The sequence below is a fragment of the Bufo bufo genome, chromosome 7 (genome assembly GCF_905171765.1).
Source record: "Bufo bufo chromosome 7, aBufBuf1.1, whole genome shotgun sequence".
Lineage (NCBI taxonomy): Eukaryota > Metazoa > Chordata > Amphibia > Anura > Bufonidae > Bufo > Bufo bufo.
In genome coordinates, this window is record NC_053395.1 from 183,534,431 (window position 1) to 183,550,069 (window position 15,639).

The 15,639-nt window shown below is 44.9% G+C and overlaps 1 protein-coding gene across 3 annotated transcripts in view; it reads left to right on the forward strand.

Moving 5' to 3' along the window:
- The window catches only part of ATF2 (activating transcription factor 2), a 96,119-nt gene that overhangs the window by 14,071 nt on the left and 66,409 nt on the right, over nt 1–15,639 (forward strand). For all 3 annotated transcript variants that reach the window (XM_040439626.1, XM_040439627.1, XM_040439628.1), the window contains exon 2: nt 14,237–14,307. In XM_040439626.1, the coding sequence (XP_040295560.1) occupies nt 14,260–14,307 (48 nt within the window). In that variant the 5' untranslated portion in view covers nt 14,237–14,259. The remainder of the gene's footprint in view (nt 1–14,236; nt 14,308–15,639) is intronic.

Genomic DNA, 15,639 nt, shown 5'->3' on the forward strand with positions numbered 1-15,639 from the left:
CAGTATAATGCTATGCGATCCTATAAGTGTGACGCAGGTCAGGACGGGAGCTCTAGCAGGCACACGCTGCCAGTTCAACGCATTGAACTCGCTCATGTGAAACCAGCCTTAAGGTAACTTCTCACTTGCGTTAAACAGATCCGACCTGCTGTTCCGGCAGAGAACAGCCTACCGGAGTTCACTAGATCCGCCTAAGGGTCCATTCACACATCCGTAGGTGTTTTGCGAATCCGCAAAACACGGACACCGGCAATGTGCGTTCCGCATTTTGCGGACCGCACATCGCCGGCACTTAATAGAAAATGTCTAATCTTGTCCGCAATTGCGGACAAGAATAGGACATGTTCTTTTCTTTTTTTTTTTTCGGGAACGGAATTGCGGGCCTGGGCAGCACATCGTGCAGCCCCATAGAAATGAATGGGTCCGCAAATCCGTTTCCGCAAAATGCGGAACAGAATTGCGAACGTGTGACTGGAGCCTTAGGCCTCTTTCACATGACCGTATGGCTTTTTCAGTGTTTTGCGGTGCGTTTTTTTACAGATCCATTGTTCTGTTTTTTGTTTCCGTTGTGTTTCTGTTCTGTTTTTCCGTTACGTTTTTCCGTATGGCATATACAGTATACAGTAATTACATAGAAAAAATTGGGCTGGACATAACATTTTCAATAGATGTTTCCGCAAAAACAGAACGGATACGGAAGACATATGGATGCAATTCCGCATGTGTTTTTTTTTTTTTTTGGCGGACCCATTGACTTGAATGGAGCCACGGAACGTGATTTGCGGGCAATAATAGGACATGTTCTATCTTTCAACGGAACGGAAATACGGAAACGGAATGCATATGGAGTACATTTTTTTTTTTTGCAGAACCATTTAAATAAATGGTTCCGTATACGGAATGCAAAAAACGGCCCATAAACGGGGAAAAAAAAACGAGGCCTCATTCACACGTCTGTATGAATGGTCTGGATCCGTTCCACAAGGGTGCGGACCCATTTATTTTTAATGGGGCCAAAACGAATGCGGACATCACACTATGTGCTGTCCGCCTCCGCACTTCCGGATCCGCAATTCCGTTCCCGAAAAAAATAGAACATGTCCTATTCTTGTCCGCAACTGCGGACAAGAAAAGGCATTTTCTAATATAGTACCGGTGATGTGCGGGCCGCGAAATGCGGAACACACATTGCCGATGTCTGTGTCTTGGGGATCCATAAAACACTTACGGACGTGTGAATGGACCCTTAGCCAGATACTGCTATTCACCATCGGACCCCATTAACTATAATGGGATGCGGTGGGAATCTGGGCGCTTTTTGGCCGTACAAAAAATGCTGCATGGACGTTTTTTTGTAAGGCCAAAAAGCTGGCATTTCAGACCATTATATCCAATAGGGTCCAGCGGTGAATGGCAGTATTTGGCTAGGCTGGATTTGGTGAATTCAGACAGGCTGTTGTCTTCCAGATCCATTTAACGCAAGTTTGAACCTACCCTAAGCCAACGCTGGGTCTTTCCCAGGACATTTCTGCCTGTTGAGAAGTAATCAATGTGTATGTGAAAAGCCATTGTCTGGAGTGTTATAGGGATCGGTTCCACTTCCGGTTATGTCACCAAATATGGAAACAGATCCAGGGTGTAAGACACTCTCCCGTTCCACGATCCACTGGGGTCCTCGTGGGGCTCGGCCTGCGGGGGACCCCGTTGGAGTAGCGGGACAGGTCACACATGTGCCTGGGGAATCTTCGGTTCCGACTCCTTTGCGGGCAGACGCGGTAGTGCGTCCGCATGGTCGCCCGGAGGGGAAGACCGCCGGGGTCTCGAAGGCAGATTGACCGGACTGGTGGCGGCATGCAGCGTCCGGTCCTGTCTCCGGTATCGCCTGCGGTTTCCGTTCCGGCGTCCGTGCCGACGCAACCGTGTATTCATGCTGGGCCGCTTGAGCGTCTGCGTGCACGCTCGAGAGGAGGTTCGCAAAAGGATACGCGGCCGCTGGCGAGGAAAATACCTGTACGTAAATTCTAGTAGATTAGAGGGCAGGCATGGGTTAAGTGACTAAGGACCAGTCTAGGCTGCACAAGTGTCAGGGATTAGGATCATTATGTGACCTATGAGGAATAGACACATGGCACTTTGTGATTGGCTAGCAGGTACTTAAAGGGTGATCTCCCTGGCCGGTCAGTGCCCACTGTTGTTTTGACAACCCGGGTGTATGTTGCGGTTCATATTCTCCAGACTTACCTGTGCATGACCTCTGCCTTCCTCGATTTATCTCTAGAGACTGCCTCTGGATACCTCATCTTTGCCGAACAGTTTGTCTCGTGTATGACCTTGGATCGGACCCTGGAAACCCTGACGTCTCATCCCTAGGTACCACGTTACACGGACTAATACTGCGCATATGAACTGTGGCCTGGTCACTGGCTGTCCCCTTGGTGTTTCCCTGCACAGGTCATTATTCGGGCTGGTTACCTGTATGTGCTTACTGGTTTGGACTGTACTGCCGTTTATTTAATAAATCCACTATTGTTTAACCTCTGTCTGGTTGCTTGGGGTTCTGCACCATTACACAGGGAGACCTTGAGCGGATTTCTTCTACCATCCATTAATAGATTTCTTCTTTCTCCATTACTATGTAAAAGAGGGAGGGAGGTAAAAACCACATTATGTAAGAGGAATTTAGGCTCATTCACGCAAACACCATCTGGTAGTTTGCATATGACCACCCTGAGATATTGAGCATAGAAAATGAGCCCAGGTGTGGCCTGGTCGGGCATGTAAGAGGACGCAATACTGAGAGGCTCCCGTCTCCATCTTCCTGCTATATTGCTAGCTGGCCCTCGGAATACTCCCCTCCGTGTGCAGACCTCGCCTGCGCCAACATGAAGCGCGCGGGCAAGAAAGAAAAGGAGCAGAGAGATGCCCGGGATTCCTGCACCGCCGAGGCAAGATGGCGCCGCATCGGAGGCGAGAGCCGCGGAGGTTGCGGCCCGTCTGGGCAAATTCCCCCGCTCATCCTCAGTGCCCCCTCCAAATGTATCAGGCGCCCCTACCAACTGTGTGGGGAAACATCCATAAACCCCTCTGAGAGCGCAGACTGTGCGCCTCAGGTCCCCAAGATTGGTGGCTTAGCAATCACGGAGGGAAAAGGCCATAGATCAACAGGCTCTTCCCTGTGCGACAGAGAATCCTATGAAGCTTGACCACTTTCCTACTGATGGAGTAGAACCCACAATTAAAGATATCTTTGCAACTGTACAGCAGTTCACTGGCTATTCTCACTACACACATGGGCAGCTTGCAAGAAAATGTCTCCCTCGTCAGGCAAGATCTTAGGCAGGTCACTGAGAGGATCAAAGAGGTCGAAGATAGAGTGAGCACCATTGAGGATCAATTGCCCCCTGGGAAAAGGGATCTCGGCAGAATTATACATAATGTGACACTACTGATGTCTAAAACTGATACAAGGAGAATCAACCTCAGATTGATTGGGGTCCCCAAAAAAGCAGAAGGGACTGACCCAGTGGCATTTTTTTTGAAGATTGGCTAACCCTTAAATTTGGCAAGGACTGTTTGCCATTGAAAGAGCACACAGGGTGCATTTCCGTGCTCCACCACCGGGGCCCCCCCTCATCCAGTCTTAATGAGATTGCTACACTTTAGGGATAAAGACATCATTCTCAAAAAAGCCAGAAATCATCCTGAACTTTTAATCAACGGAAATAAAGTTTCTATCTTTCCAGATTTTTCTGCTGAGGTTCAGCGCAAAAGAGTAAAGTTCCAGGATGTGAAACGCCGTCTTCGGGACCTAAAAATCCCCTATTCTATTTTATACCCAGCCAAGCTCCGCGTGGTGGCGCATGGAGAAACCTGCATATTTGACACACCGATGGATGCGGCGCAAGGGTTGGAGGCCAATGAACGCACTTTCTACAAGTTCCAGGAACTGTAATGGATCCTATGAGGGTCAAGGATCGTGTCCGATGAGTATAATATACTACCTCTGTGTCCTCTCCTTTGCTCTTGTTCTATTCTGATAGGAGTTTATACATTATAGAAATGTAGAAGATATAGGCCTTAGAATATTAGGGGAGCAGCTGGATGCAGACTGTATTCTTCAGGAAGCAGGTCGGAGGAGTACTAATACTTACTGCCTTTATTTCTTCACATTATGTATTTGAAAGTTTTGTTAATAGGCAGGAGTCCGACTACAGGAAATATTTTTGCCCTAAATGTATTTGTTAGGCTGCTAACTGTCTGGTATATGCTCCTGACAACTGAATATTAGTTTTTTATGATGTTATTAAGTGGTTTGCAATCGGGTGGGATTGGCGATGAGATGGGCACAATACAAATTTGGGATTGGGGTCAGGGGCGTTGCTAGGGCCTGAAAACATCTGGGGCACAAGCCCGCTGTATCACGCCCCCACCCCATGAAGCCACGCCCCCATTGCCTGGGGGGGGCGACTTCACAGTAGTTATTAACCCCTTTCAGTGGGAGGAGCAGGCGCGTGACGTCAGTGAGCGAGCGCCGCCTGCACTGCATGTTTCCGGAGCTGAGTGTGTAAGATAGTAATGAGATGAACGCTGATTTAAAGTTCAGTTACTGCAGGGTACGGATTAGGATTGCAGTTTATAAATGTATCCTCCTGTCCTGTGAGCAGCGGGGCCGGTGTAGAGTAGCGCAGGAGAGTCAGAGCGGCCGGCCCTGCCAGTATAACATTCGGGGCACTTGTCAAGCCCCAAATGTTTTGACCTAACGACGCCCCTGATTGGGGTAGATGGCGGAGGGAACACCAGAGCCCCCAGGATGGTTCTTCTGACCGTATGTACCAATGTGGGGATTATGGCTGATAAAATTAAAATAGTGGGGTGGAATGTAGGGGGATTAGGAGACTCAACAAAGCGAGCTGCGATATTTTTAGCGTTACAACAATATCAGCCTGCAGTGATTTGTCTATCAGAGACGCACCTGGTTTCCACTACTACTCATTTATTACAGAAACCATGGCTGGGTCGCTCTTAGCACTCCACACTCTTCACGCATCCCAGGGGAGTGAGTGTCCTAGGGCACAGATCTATGCCTTTTATATGTCACTCATCTCGTATAGACCCTATAGGGAGATGTGTGTGCTTGCACTGTACTTGTCACCACATCACCTTTGTCCTAGTAGCAGTATATATCCCTCCTCCTTATAGCAGTCTAGTGTTGAAAGAGATCATGGTCTTTGTTGAGGAGCTGTCTATATGTCCCATTTTAATAATAGGTGACTTTAATACATGTCCTTCTGCAAAGATGGATAGGATGGGAGGGTCGAGTATGGATAGAGAAACTAACTTTGCCACTGTATTACGGGAACTAGACCTACATGATATCTGGCGGGTTAGTAATCCGAATGGGCGCGAGTTCTCATGCTTTTCTAGCTCTCACCGCTCATTATCTAGAATTGATTTCACTGTGGGATCCCCAGATATGATGTCTCTAGTAGCAGACGTCACATATTTGCCAAGACACCTATCTGACCACTCCCCTATACATGTAGTTCTTCAGCTGGGGGTGGGGAAATCTTTTGGGGTCGGTGCGTGGAGACAACCCTTTTTGGATGCAGCTGGTGGATGGGGGGGAGGGCATTATAGAGGAGATTAGGGAGTTTTTCACTAATAATATAGGATCGGCATCTGTGGGAGTAGTGTGGGATGCATGTAAAGCATTCATCCGTGGTTTATACATTCAGCAGATTAGCCGCCATAAAACAAAAACCAGGGAAATTCAAAAACAGCTTCAGGACCTAGTCAGGGAATCGGAAAAGAGATTTGTTGTACATCCCTCGCAGGAACATGAGGCGTCATTTGTGAAGGCGCAGACAGATTTAAAGGAACATCTACTCCGTAATGCGGATCGTTAACGTTTCTTTCTTAAACAAAAATATTTTGAGGCTGGAGAAAGCTCTGGCAGACTATTGGCCAGGGTCGTCAGGGCACAGGATGGCCCATCAAAAATTCTGTCCATACGGGGAACTGATGGTTCTCTGGCCACGACTGACGCTGGGAAATGCAGCCTATCTAGACCAACCCCTGACAGTAACCGAACTAGATTCGGCGCTTAAATCACTCCCGAATGAAAAGGCTCCCGGGATGGATGGTTTACCAGCGGAGTGTTATAAAAAATATACCAAACTATTATTACCACAACTACTATCTGTCTTTATTGATGCCTTTCAAAATGGGGAACTGCCAGCTTCAATGAAGGAGGCAGTGGTGGTTGTACTACCAACGTCTGGGAAAGACCCTCCCCTCCCTGATTCGTATAAACCAATCGCCCTATTAAACTCCGATGTTAAAGGGAACCTGTCGTCAACTTTATGCTGACCGCACTGAGGGCAGCATAAAGTAGTGACAGAAATGCTGATTTCAGCGCTGTGTGACTCATGAGCTAAAAGTAAGTGGTTGCTGAGAACCAACATCACAATCATTCCAGCACACGCCTTGAAAAGAGTCAAATCTACCTGAGAAGAGTCCTGGTTATTCCTGCTCTCCTGCCACCTGCTGATGGCTGACAGACTTCTACCTAGTTTTCTCGGTTTCTCTCTAGGAGAGAACTGCCAGTTATCAGCAGATGGGCGGGGAGAGCAGGAGATTAGGAATAACCAGGACTCTTCTCAGGTAGATCTGACTCTTTTCAAGCCCTGGGCTGCAATGATTATGATGCTGGTTCTCGGCAACCACTTACTTTTAGCTCATGAGTCACACACCGCTGACATCAGCATTTCTGTCATTATTTTATACTGCTCTCAGTACGGTCAGCATAAAGTTGATGACAGGTTCCCTTTAAGATATTGGCAAAGGTCCTAGCAAATAGGCTACAGGCTGTTATCTCGACTCTCATCCATAATGATTAGGCAGGATTCATGCCTGACAAATCCACCTCGATAAACCTTAGGAGGCTATTTCTTAATATCCATAGGAGGGCAGAATCGGTGGGAGATCGGGCCATACTATGTCTGGATGCGGCCAAAGCCTTTGATAGTGTGGAATGGAACTATCTCTGGGAAGTATTACAAGTCATGGGCTTTGGAAACACATATATATCTTGGGTTCAACTACTATACCGCGGTCCCAGAGCTAGCATTAAAGCTAATGGTGGTACATCGGAGGTATTTGGGTTTGGCAGAGGCACACGTCAGGGGTGCCCGTTATCCCCTCTTTTATTCGCCATTGCGATTGAACCGCTTGCATGTTTACTCCGATCCTGGGAAAAAATTGTGGGTTTCCCTATGGGAGCCAAAAAGGAAAGGTAGTCTCTTTACGCAGATGACATGCTCATATATGTGGGAAATGCGAAGCAGTCGCTGGGCCCTATCATGTCTCTTATACGGGATTTCGGAGACAGGTCTGGTCTTCGCATTAATTGGGGCAAGTACATTCTGTGTCCACTGGATCAGACCCCTGTTGATTTCTCCCTTTTATACATTCAGCTGCAGGTTGTCCACAAATTTAAGTACTTGGGAATTGTGGTCTCAACAAACATTAGGCACTACGTGAAAAACAATACAGAGTCGCTTCTGAATAAAATAGGTGAAAAAATCAATGCGTGGTGCAAACTACCAATGTCTAAGATAGGTAGGAGCAATCTCCTTAAAATTATTCTCATGCCAAAGCTTTTGTATGTCTTGCAAAATTTCCCTGTCTGGATTCCACAACAATTTTTTTTCAGGATAGATATAATGTTTAGAAGCTTGATCTGGCGTAGAAAATGAGCCAGGATCCGGCTGGATATTTTACAGAGAGGAAAAAAAGAAGGCGGTCTATCCATTCCCAATCCATGGCTATATAATACAGCCAGGTCCATAAATATTGGGACACCGACACAATTCTAACATTTTTGGCTCTATACACCACCACAATGGATTTAAAATGAAACAAACAAGATGTGCTTTAACTGCAGACTGTCAGCTTTAATTTGAGGGTATTTACACCCAAATCAGGTGAACGGTGTAGGAATTACAACAGTTTGCATAAGTGCCTCCCACTTGTTAAGGGACCAAAAGTAATGGGACAATTGGCTTCTCCGCTGTTCCATGGCCAGGTGTGTGTTATTCCCTCATTATCCCAATTACAATGAGCAGATAAAAGGTCTGGAGTTCATTTCCAGTCTGCTATTTGCATTTGGAATCTGTTGCTGTCAACTCTCAAGATGATATCCAAAATGCTGTCACTATCAGTGAAGAAAGCCATCATTAGGCTACAAAAACAAAACAAACCCATCAGAGAGATAGCAAAAATATTACGCGTGACCAAAACAACTATTTGGGACATTCCTAAAAAGAAGGAACGCACCGGTGAGCTCAGCAACACCAAAAGACCCGGAAGACCACGGAAAACAACTGTGGTGGATGACCGAAGAATTATTTCCCTGGTGAAGAAAACACCCTTTACAACAGTTGGCCAGATCAAGAACACTCTCCAGGAGGTAGGTGTATGTGTGTCAAAGTCAACAATCAAGAGAAGACTTCACCAGAGTGAATACAGAGGGTTCACCACAAGATGTAAACCATTGGTGAGCCTCAAAAACAGGAAGGCCAGATTAGAGTTTGCCAAACCACATCTAAAAAAGCCTTCACAGTTCTGGAACAACATCCTATGGACAGATGAGACCAAGATCAACTTGTACCAGAGTGATGGGAAGAAAAGAGTATGGAGAAGGAAAGGAACTGCTCATGATCCTATGCATACCACCTCATCAGTGAAGCATGGTGGTGGTAGTGTCATGGCGTGGGCATGTATGGCTGCCAATGGAACTGGTTCTCTTGTATTTATTGATGATGTGACTGCTGACAAAAGCAGCAGGATGAATTCTGAAGTGTTTCAGGCAATATTATCTGCTCATATTCAGCCAAATGCTTCAGAACTCATTGGACGGCACTTCACAGTTCAGATGGACAATGACCCAAAGCTTACTGCAAAAGCAACCAAAGAGTTTTTTAAGGGAAAGAAGTGGAATGTTATGTAATGGCCAAGTCAATCACTTGACCTGAATCCGATTGAGCATGCATTTCACTTGCTGAAGGCAAAACTGAAGGGAAAATGTCCCAAGAAAAAGCAGGAACTGAAGACAGTTGCAGTAGAGGCCTGGCAGAGCATCACCAGGGATGAAACCCAGCGTCTGGTGATGACTATGCGTTCCAGACTTCAGGCTGTAATTGACTGCAAAGGATTGGCAACCAAGTATTAAAAAGTAAAAGTTTGATTTATGATTATTATTCTGTCCCATTACTTTTGGTTCCTGAACAAGTGGGAGGCACATATGCAAACTGTTGTAATTCCTACACCGTTCACCTGATTTGGATGTAAATACCCTCAAATTAAAGCTGACAGTCTGCAGTTAAAGCACATCTTGTACGTTTCATTTCAAATCCATTACAGTGGTGTATAGAGCCAAAAATTTTAGAATTGTGTCGATGTCCCAATATTTATGGACCAACAGCTGAGGGGGTGGGGGAGAACCCCAGGGGATATCGCATCTGCCCGGCTAATAGCACACATTATAGAAGATGACTCACCGGTGGTCCTATTGGAACAAAGTGGCCTCTCTGATAAGTTGGGGAGACACCCTACACTTACTCGAATACACAAGATTTGGCATAAGTGTTGGGATTTGCTGTCTGTGCAGGGATTTAGGGTCCATTCACACGTCTGCAAAATGGGTCTGCATCCGTTCTGCAATTTTGCGGAACAGGTGCGGACCCATTCATTTTCAATGGGGCCGGAATGTGCACTTCCGTTCCGCAAAAAAATAGAACATGTCCTATTCTTGTCCGCAATTGCGGAACGCACATTGCAAGTGTCCGTGTTTTGCGGATCCACAAAACACATACGGACGTGTGAATGGACAGTCACTCCCCTGTGGAAAAATCCCCTGCTGCCTGAGATATTTCGCTTAGAAGGGTTTTCGCCCTGGGAACGGAAAGGCGTGAAATTTCTGTATCAGCTGCAGAGAGATGGGGCGTTCAAATCATTTGAACAGCTCAGGGACAACTTTGCCCTGCCTCATACGGCCTTTTACCAATTCTTGCAGCTACGGCACGCATTCCAGGCTCAGGCAAAATCTATATCGCTTACATGCACAACAGTCCCACTGTTCCAGCAGATTCTCACAAGTGACTCCTCCAGTGGCTTAATGTCATCCATATATAGGAGCTTGTTTGTGAAATCTGTGAAACAAGATACATTAGTGGTCAAGCGAAGGTGGGAAGGAGAGGTTGGCCCAATATCAGAAGGCCAATGGAAGGCGGTTATAGCCTTGACGCCTCAGTTATCATTATGTGAGGGCCACCGTATGTCCCAGTTGTTTCTTGTCCACCGGGTATATAGAACTCCGGCATTTCTGTTTAAAATTGGTGTTAGGAATGATGCTTCATGCCCTAGATGTGGAGTTAGTCCTGCATCCTTGCTGCACATGTTCTGGGAGCGTGCGGGGCTTGGAAACTTCTGGTCAGATATCAAAGACGCCTATCTGGTTTCGGTTTCGCCCGGGCCAAGGACATGTGTACTGGGAATATTGGACATTCAAAACCGACACTCACGCACCAGAGTGCAGCGCTTGCTCTTTCAGGCCAGTAAATTAATAGCTAAACACTGGCTTAGACCCCAAGCCCCAACTAGGGCTGAATTTTTGAACAGAATGACCGAGATCCTTCGCCTAGAAAAGGGTGTTTATCTTAAAAGGCAAGGCTATGTTTAACAAAATATGGGACAAATGGGTTGAATGTACAGTACAGACCAAAAGTTTGGACACACCTTCTCATTCAAAGAGTTTTCTTTATTTTCATGACTATGAAGGCATCAAAACTATGAATTAACACATGTGGAATTATATACATAACAAACAAGTGTGAAACAACTGAAAATATGTCATATTCTAGGTTCTTCAAAGTAGCCACCTTGCTTTGATTACTGCTTTGCACACTCTTGGCATTCTCTTGATGAGCTTCAAGAGGTAGTCCCCTGAAATGGTCTTCCAACAGTCTTGAAGGAGTTCCCAGATATGCTTAGCACTTGTTGGCCCTTTTGCCTTCACTTTGCGGTCCAGCTCACCCCAAACCATCTCGATTGGGTTCAGGTCCGGTGACTGTGGAGGCCAGGTCATCTGGCGCAGCACCCCATCACTCTCCTTCATGGTCAAATAGCCCTTACTTTCAAAGTTTTCCCAATTTTTCAGCTGACTGACTGACCTTCATTTCTTAGAGTAATGATGGCCACTCGTTTTTCTTTACTTAGCTGTTTTTTTCTTGCCATAATACCAATTCTAACAGTCTATTCAGTAGGACTATCAGCTGTGTATCCACCTGACTTCTCCTCAACGCAACTGATGGTCCCAACCCCATTTATAAGGCAAGAAATCCCACTTATTAAACCTGACAGGGCACACCTGTGAAGTGAAAACCATTTCAGGGGACTACCTCTTGAAGCTCATCAAGAGAATGCCAAGAGTGTGCAAAGCAGTAATTAAAGCAAAAGGTGGCTACTTTAAAAAACCTAGAATATGACATATTTTCAGTTGTTTCACACTTGTTTGTTATGTATATAATTCCACATGTGTTAATTCATAGTTTTGATGCCTTCGGTGTGAATCTACAATTTTCATAGTCATGAAAATAAAGAAAACTCTTTGAATGAGAAGGTGTGTCCAAACTTTTGGTCTGTACTGTAGGTCCATTGTGGTACTTTTTTCGGGAAGCAGGGTCGCAGAGATCGGTGTAGATGCAGGACTTCCTAATATGAATCCCACAATGTAGAATGGAGAATAGGTGTGTAGACCCGGCGTGGAGGTGGATAGGTAACACTGTCTTGATGCGGTTGGACATGAAGCCCATACTTAGTGTATCAAGAGTTTGTTGGTGTTCCAATACAATATACCTTTATTGTGGTTGCTGTACCCGTTTCATCGCCAGGGTGGTGGTTGGGATGGTTTAAGGGTGGGGTAGTTACTGTTAATATTAAATATGGATGAATGGGCCTTGACATGTAACTTGTACTTCTACTTCTGGAAAATGTCTAGATAAATTTCTGCAGGTCCAAATAGATTACTTATACTCATTATTGTATCCGCTGATGATATTCCATGTTTATTTTTGTATAAATGGAAAATCGTTAATAAAAATTATCTGATAAAAAAAAATATTAGCCCTAAGTATTATGGGGGTCATTTATTAAACAGAAATACGCCTAAATTATAGCGTCGAAAATGGTCTAAGGGTTCGTTCACACATCCGTGTGTGTTTTTCAAATCCGCAAAACACGGACACCGGCAATGTGCGTTCTGCATTTTGCGGACCGCACATTGCCGGCACTAATAGAATATGCCTATTCTTGTCCACAATTGCGGACAAGAATAGGGCATGTTCTATTTTTTTCGGGAGCTGAAATGCAGACCCGGAAGTCCGGGTCCGCATTTCCGGATCGGGGCCGCACGTCGTTCGGCCCGATAGAAATGAATGGGTCTGCAATTCAGTTCCGCAAAATGCAGGACGGAATTGCGGATGTGTGAATGGAGCCTAAATGTAAGAAATCAAGGAAGCTGTCTTACATTTAGAAGCGGTGGTGGATTAGATGAAGTTATGGAGTGGCCGGCGCCTCTTCATGACTCCGGCGGATCCTCTGCCAGGTATAAGGCTTATTAAGACCGGACGCCCTATGTGCCTTCCTTGTAATGGGCTGTGAAAACAGAATAGAGGAATCCTCAGCAGTGAAGCAAATATCTGGAGAGATCCATGGTCTTAATTTCTGAGTTTGGTTTTGTGATGCGTTCATATCCTAAATGGACAGCTGTAGCATGACCTATTGTATTATTGATATATATATATATATATATATATATTTTTTTTTTTTTATGTACTATTAAAAAAGTCAACCAAGATTCTACTCTGAAATGCTTTTGAGACATGATAGATCAACGTGATTGGAAAATAGCATCTTTGCAACCAAAAAGTGCTTCACTTCGTCTGAAATTTTAAAAAAAGGAACGTTGCAAATAGCCTTGATTAAAAAACACCCTATGGGTTTGTGTCTCTGGCAGGTAATTAGTGCACAGATAGGAGAGAAATTGACTGCATGATCAGACTACACAGGGTCTCTTTGTAGTCTGTTACCGTGGAGACACACAAGGGTATATTTTTTTCTACATGCAGCAGATTTGCTACAGAAATGTCTACAGCTATTCCATTTATATGAATAGGGCTTATAGAAATCCTTGTGCTTGACAACACCAATCAGATGAATGAGACTTATTTTCAGTCAAAGACATTTCTGCAACAAATCTGCCGTCTGTGAATATACCCTAAGTCAGCTTAGGAGTTGTAGACACAAATATTTAAGTAAAGCCAAATCGTGAAACTGCTTTTTTTTTATATTTTACATGCATAAGAGGGAAAAGAACTGTTGCAAAGACACTTCTTTTAGCAGATTTCCAACTTCTGTCCTTGGGTAATAGTTTTAAAACGTATCAGATATTGTTAGGTAAGATAAGCGACAAACAAGGACCTGTCTCTTCTTCTGACTCGTCTGTTTTAGAAACTACTTGTATTCCTCATAAAATAACTCCTTTGGAACATCTTTTCTTAGACTTCTGTTTGTAATATTCCTCTGTTATTCCTGCTGGAAATGTTTAAATAAATTGTCAACTGGATGTTACCATTCCCCTTTTCAACAGGGTGCCCATCTACACATTCTCACATTGCCAACACTAACTGGACAGTAACAGAGGACACAGGATTGAATCATATTCGTTAGGGAAATGGTAACACCTAGTTATCAATTTATAGCCACAGTTCCAGGAGGAAAAACAGAGCAACGGCACAATACATGGTTCTGAGAAAGGAAGCTCCAGAATTATTTTATGCGGACTACAGAACCTTTTGGAGGTATAATTGTGGTCTGAACCAGATGGCAGAAGTATAGTATACAGCAAGTTCAGCAAACGTATGTAATAATGATTAGCATTATATAGCACCAACATATTCCGCTGCACTTTACAGTATATGTCGTTTTCTTACCCCCACCCCCTTGGCAAGAATAATCACATTGTAATCTCCCACATTCAGGAGCCAGAAGTAAATCTGAATGAAGAAGTTGTAATGTATACAGTGCAAAAAGTTATTTTTTTTCCCCCCTAGTTTTTATGAATAAATAAAACTGTGGGTCATCATATGTGCTTATAATACATCTCTGTCTCTCACAGGTAATCCCGAGGACCTGTAGAATATGAGTGATGACAAACCATTTGTATGCACTGCCCCTGGATGCGGCCAGGTAAGACGCCGAGCAGCAGAACATGGGGTAGTCGACCTAACATCCAAGGCCCTGGAAATTGTCTTCAGAATGTCTTAAAGAGGCTGTTTATCTTCTCAGTGTACTTACAGTCAGGTCCATAAATATTGGGATATCGACACGATTCTAACATTTTTGGCTCTATACGCCACCACAATGGATTTGAAATGAAACAAACAAGATATGCTTTACCTGCAGACTGTCAGCTTTAATTTGAGGGTATTTACCTCCAAATCAGGTGAACGGTGCAGGAATTACAACAGTTTGCATATGTGCCTCCCACTTGTTAAGCGGATAGTCTGCAGTTAAAGAGGACCTTTCACCGATTCTTACCCTATGAACTAACTATACAGACATGTGGAGCGGCGCCCGGGGATCTCACTGCACTTACTATTATCCCCGGGCGCCGCTCCGTACTGCCGCTATGCCCTCCGGTATCTCCGCTCATTAAGTTATAGTAGGCAGAGATTTCAGTCCCTAAGTTATGGTAGGCGGAGTCTGCCCTTGTTCTGCTCTAGCGCTGGCCAATCGCAGCGCAGAGCTCACAGCCTGGGAGGTTATTTTCTCCCAGGCTGTGAGCTCTGCAATGCGATTGGCCAGCGCTACAGAAGAACAAGGGCAGACTCCGCCTACCATAACTTAGGGAACGGAGATACCAGAGGGCATAGCAAGAGAACGGAGCGGCGCCCGGGGATAATAGTAAGTGCAGTGAGATCCCCGGGCGCCGCTCTACATGTCTGTATAGTTAGTTCATAGGGTAAGAATCGGTGAAAGATCCTCTTTAAAGCACATTTTGTTCGTTTCATTCCAAATCCATTGTGGTGGTGTACAGAGCCAAAAATGTTACAATTGTGTCGATGTCCCAATATTTATGGACCTGACCGTAGCTTTAGAATGCCCCACAATTCCCTTGCTCCCACACCACATCGCAGTTTACTGCCCTTCGTGAAGACCCATCGTCCCTATGGAGAGGACACATTATGTAAGCGGGGCAGGGTTGACTGTAAATGAATGTGAATATATATATTTTCGGAGACTTATGTTTTTAAGGAATATTCACCTAGACCCAATCTCCGGCACTCCAGCTGTGGTGAAACTACGACTCACAGCATGCTCCATTCATTTGGGGAGTTGTAGTTTTACCACAGCTGGAGTGCCGGAGGTTAGCCGTCACAGACATAGACTTATATAACTGGTTTCTATGGAAGAAAGAAGATTTCTCATACATTTGTAGAATTGTAAGTGGCCTCCAGAACAGTTTTTTTTTGTCTTAAAATAACAAAAATTGCACGGAAACATTTTCTTATATTGATA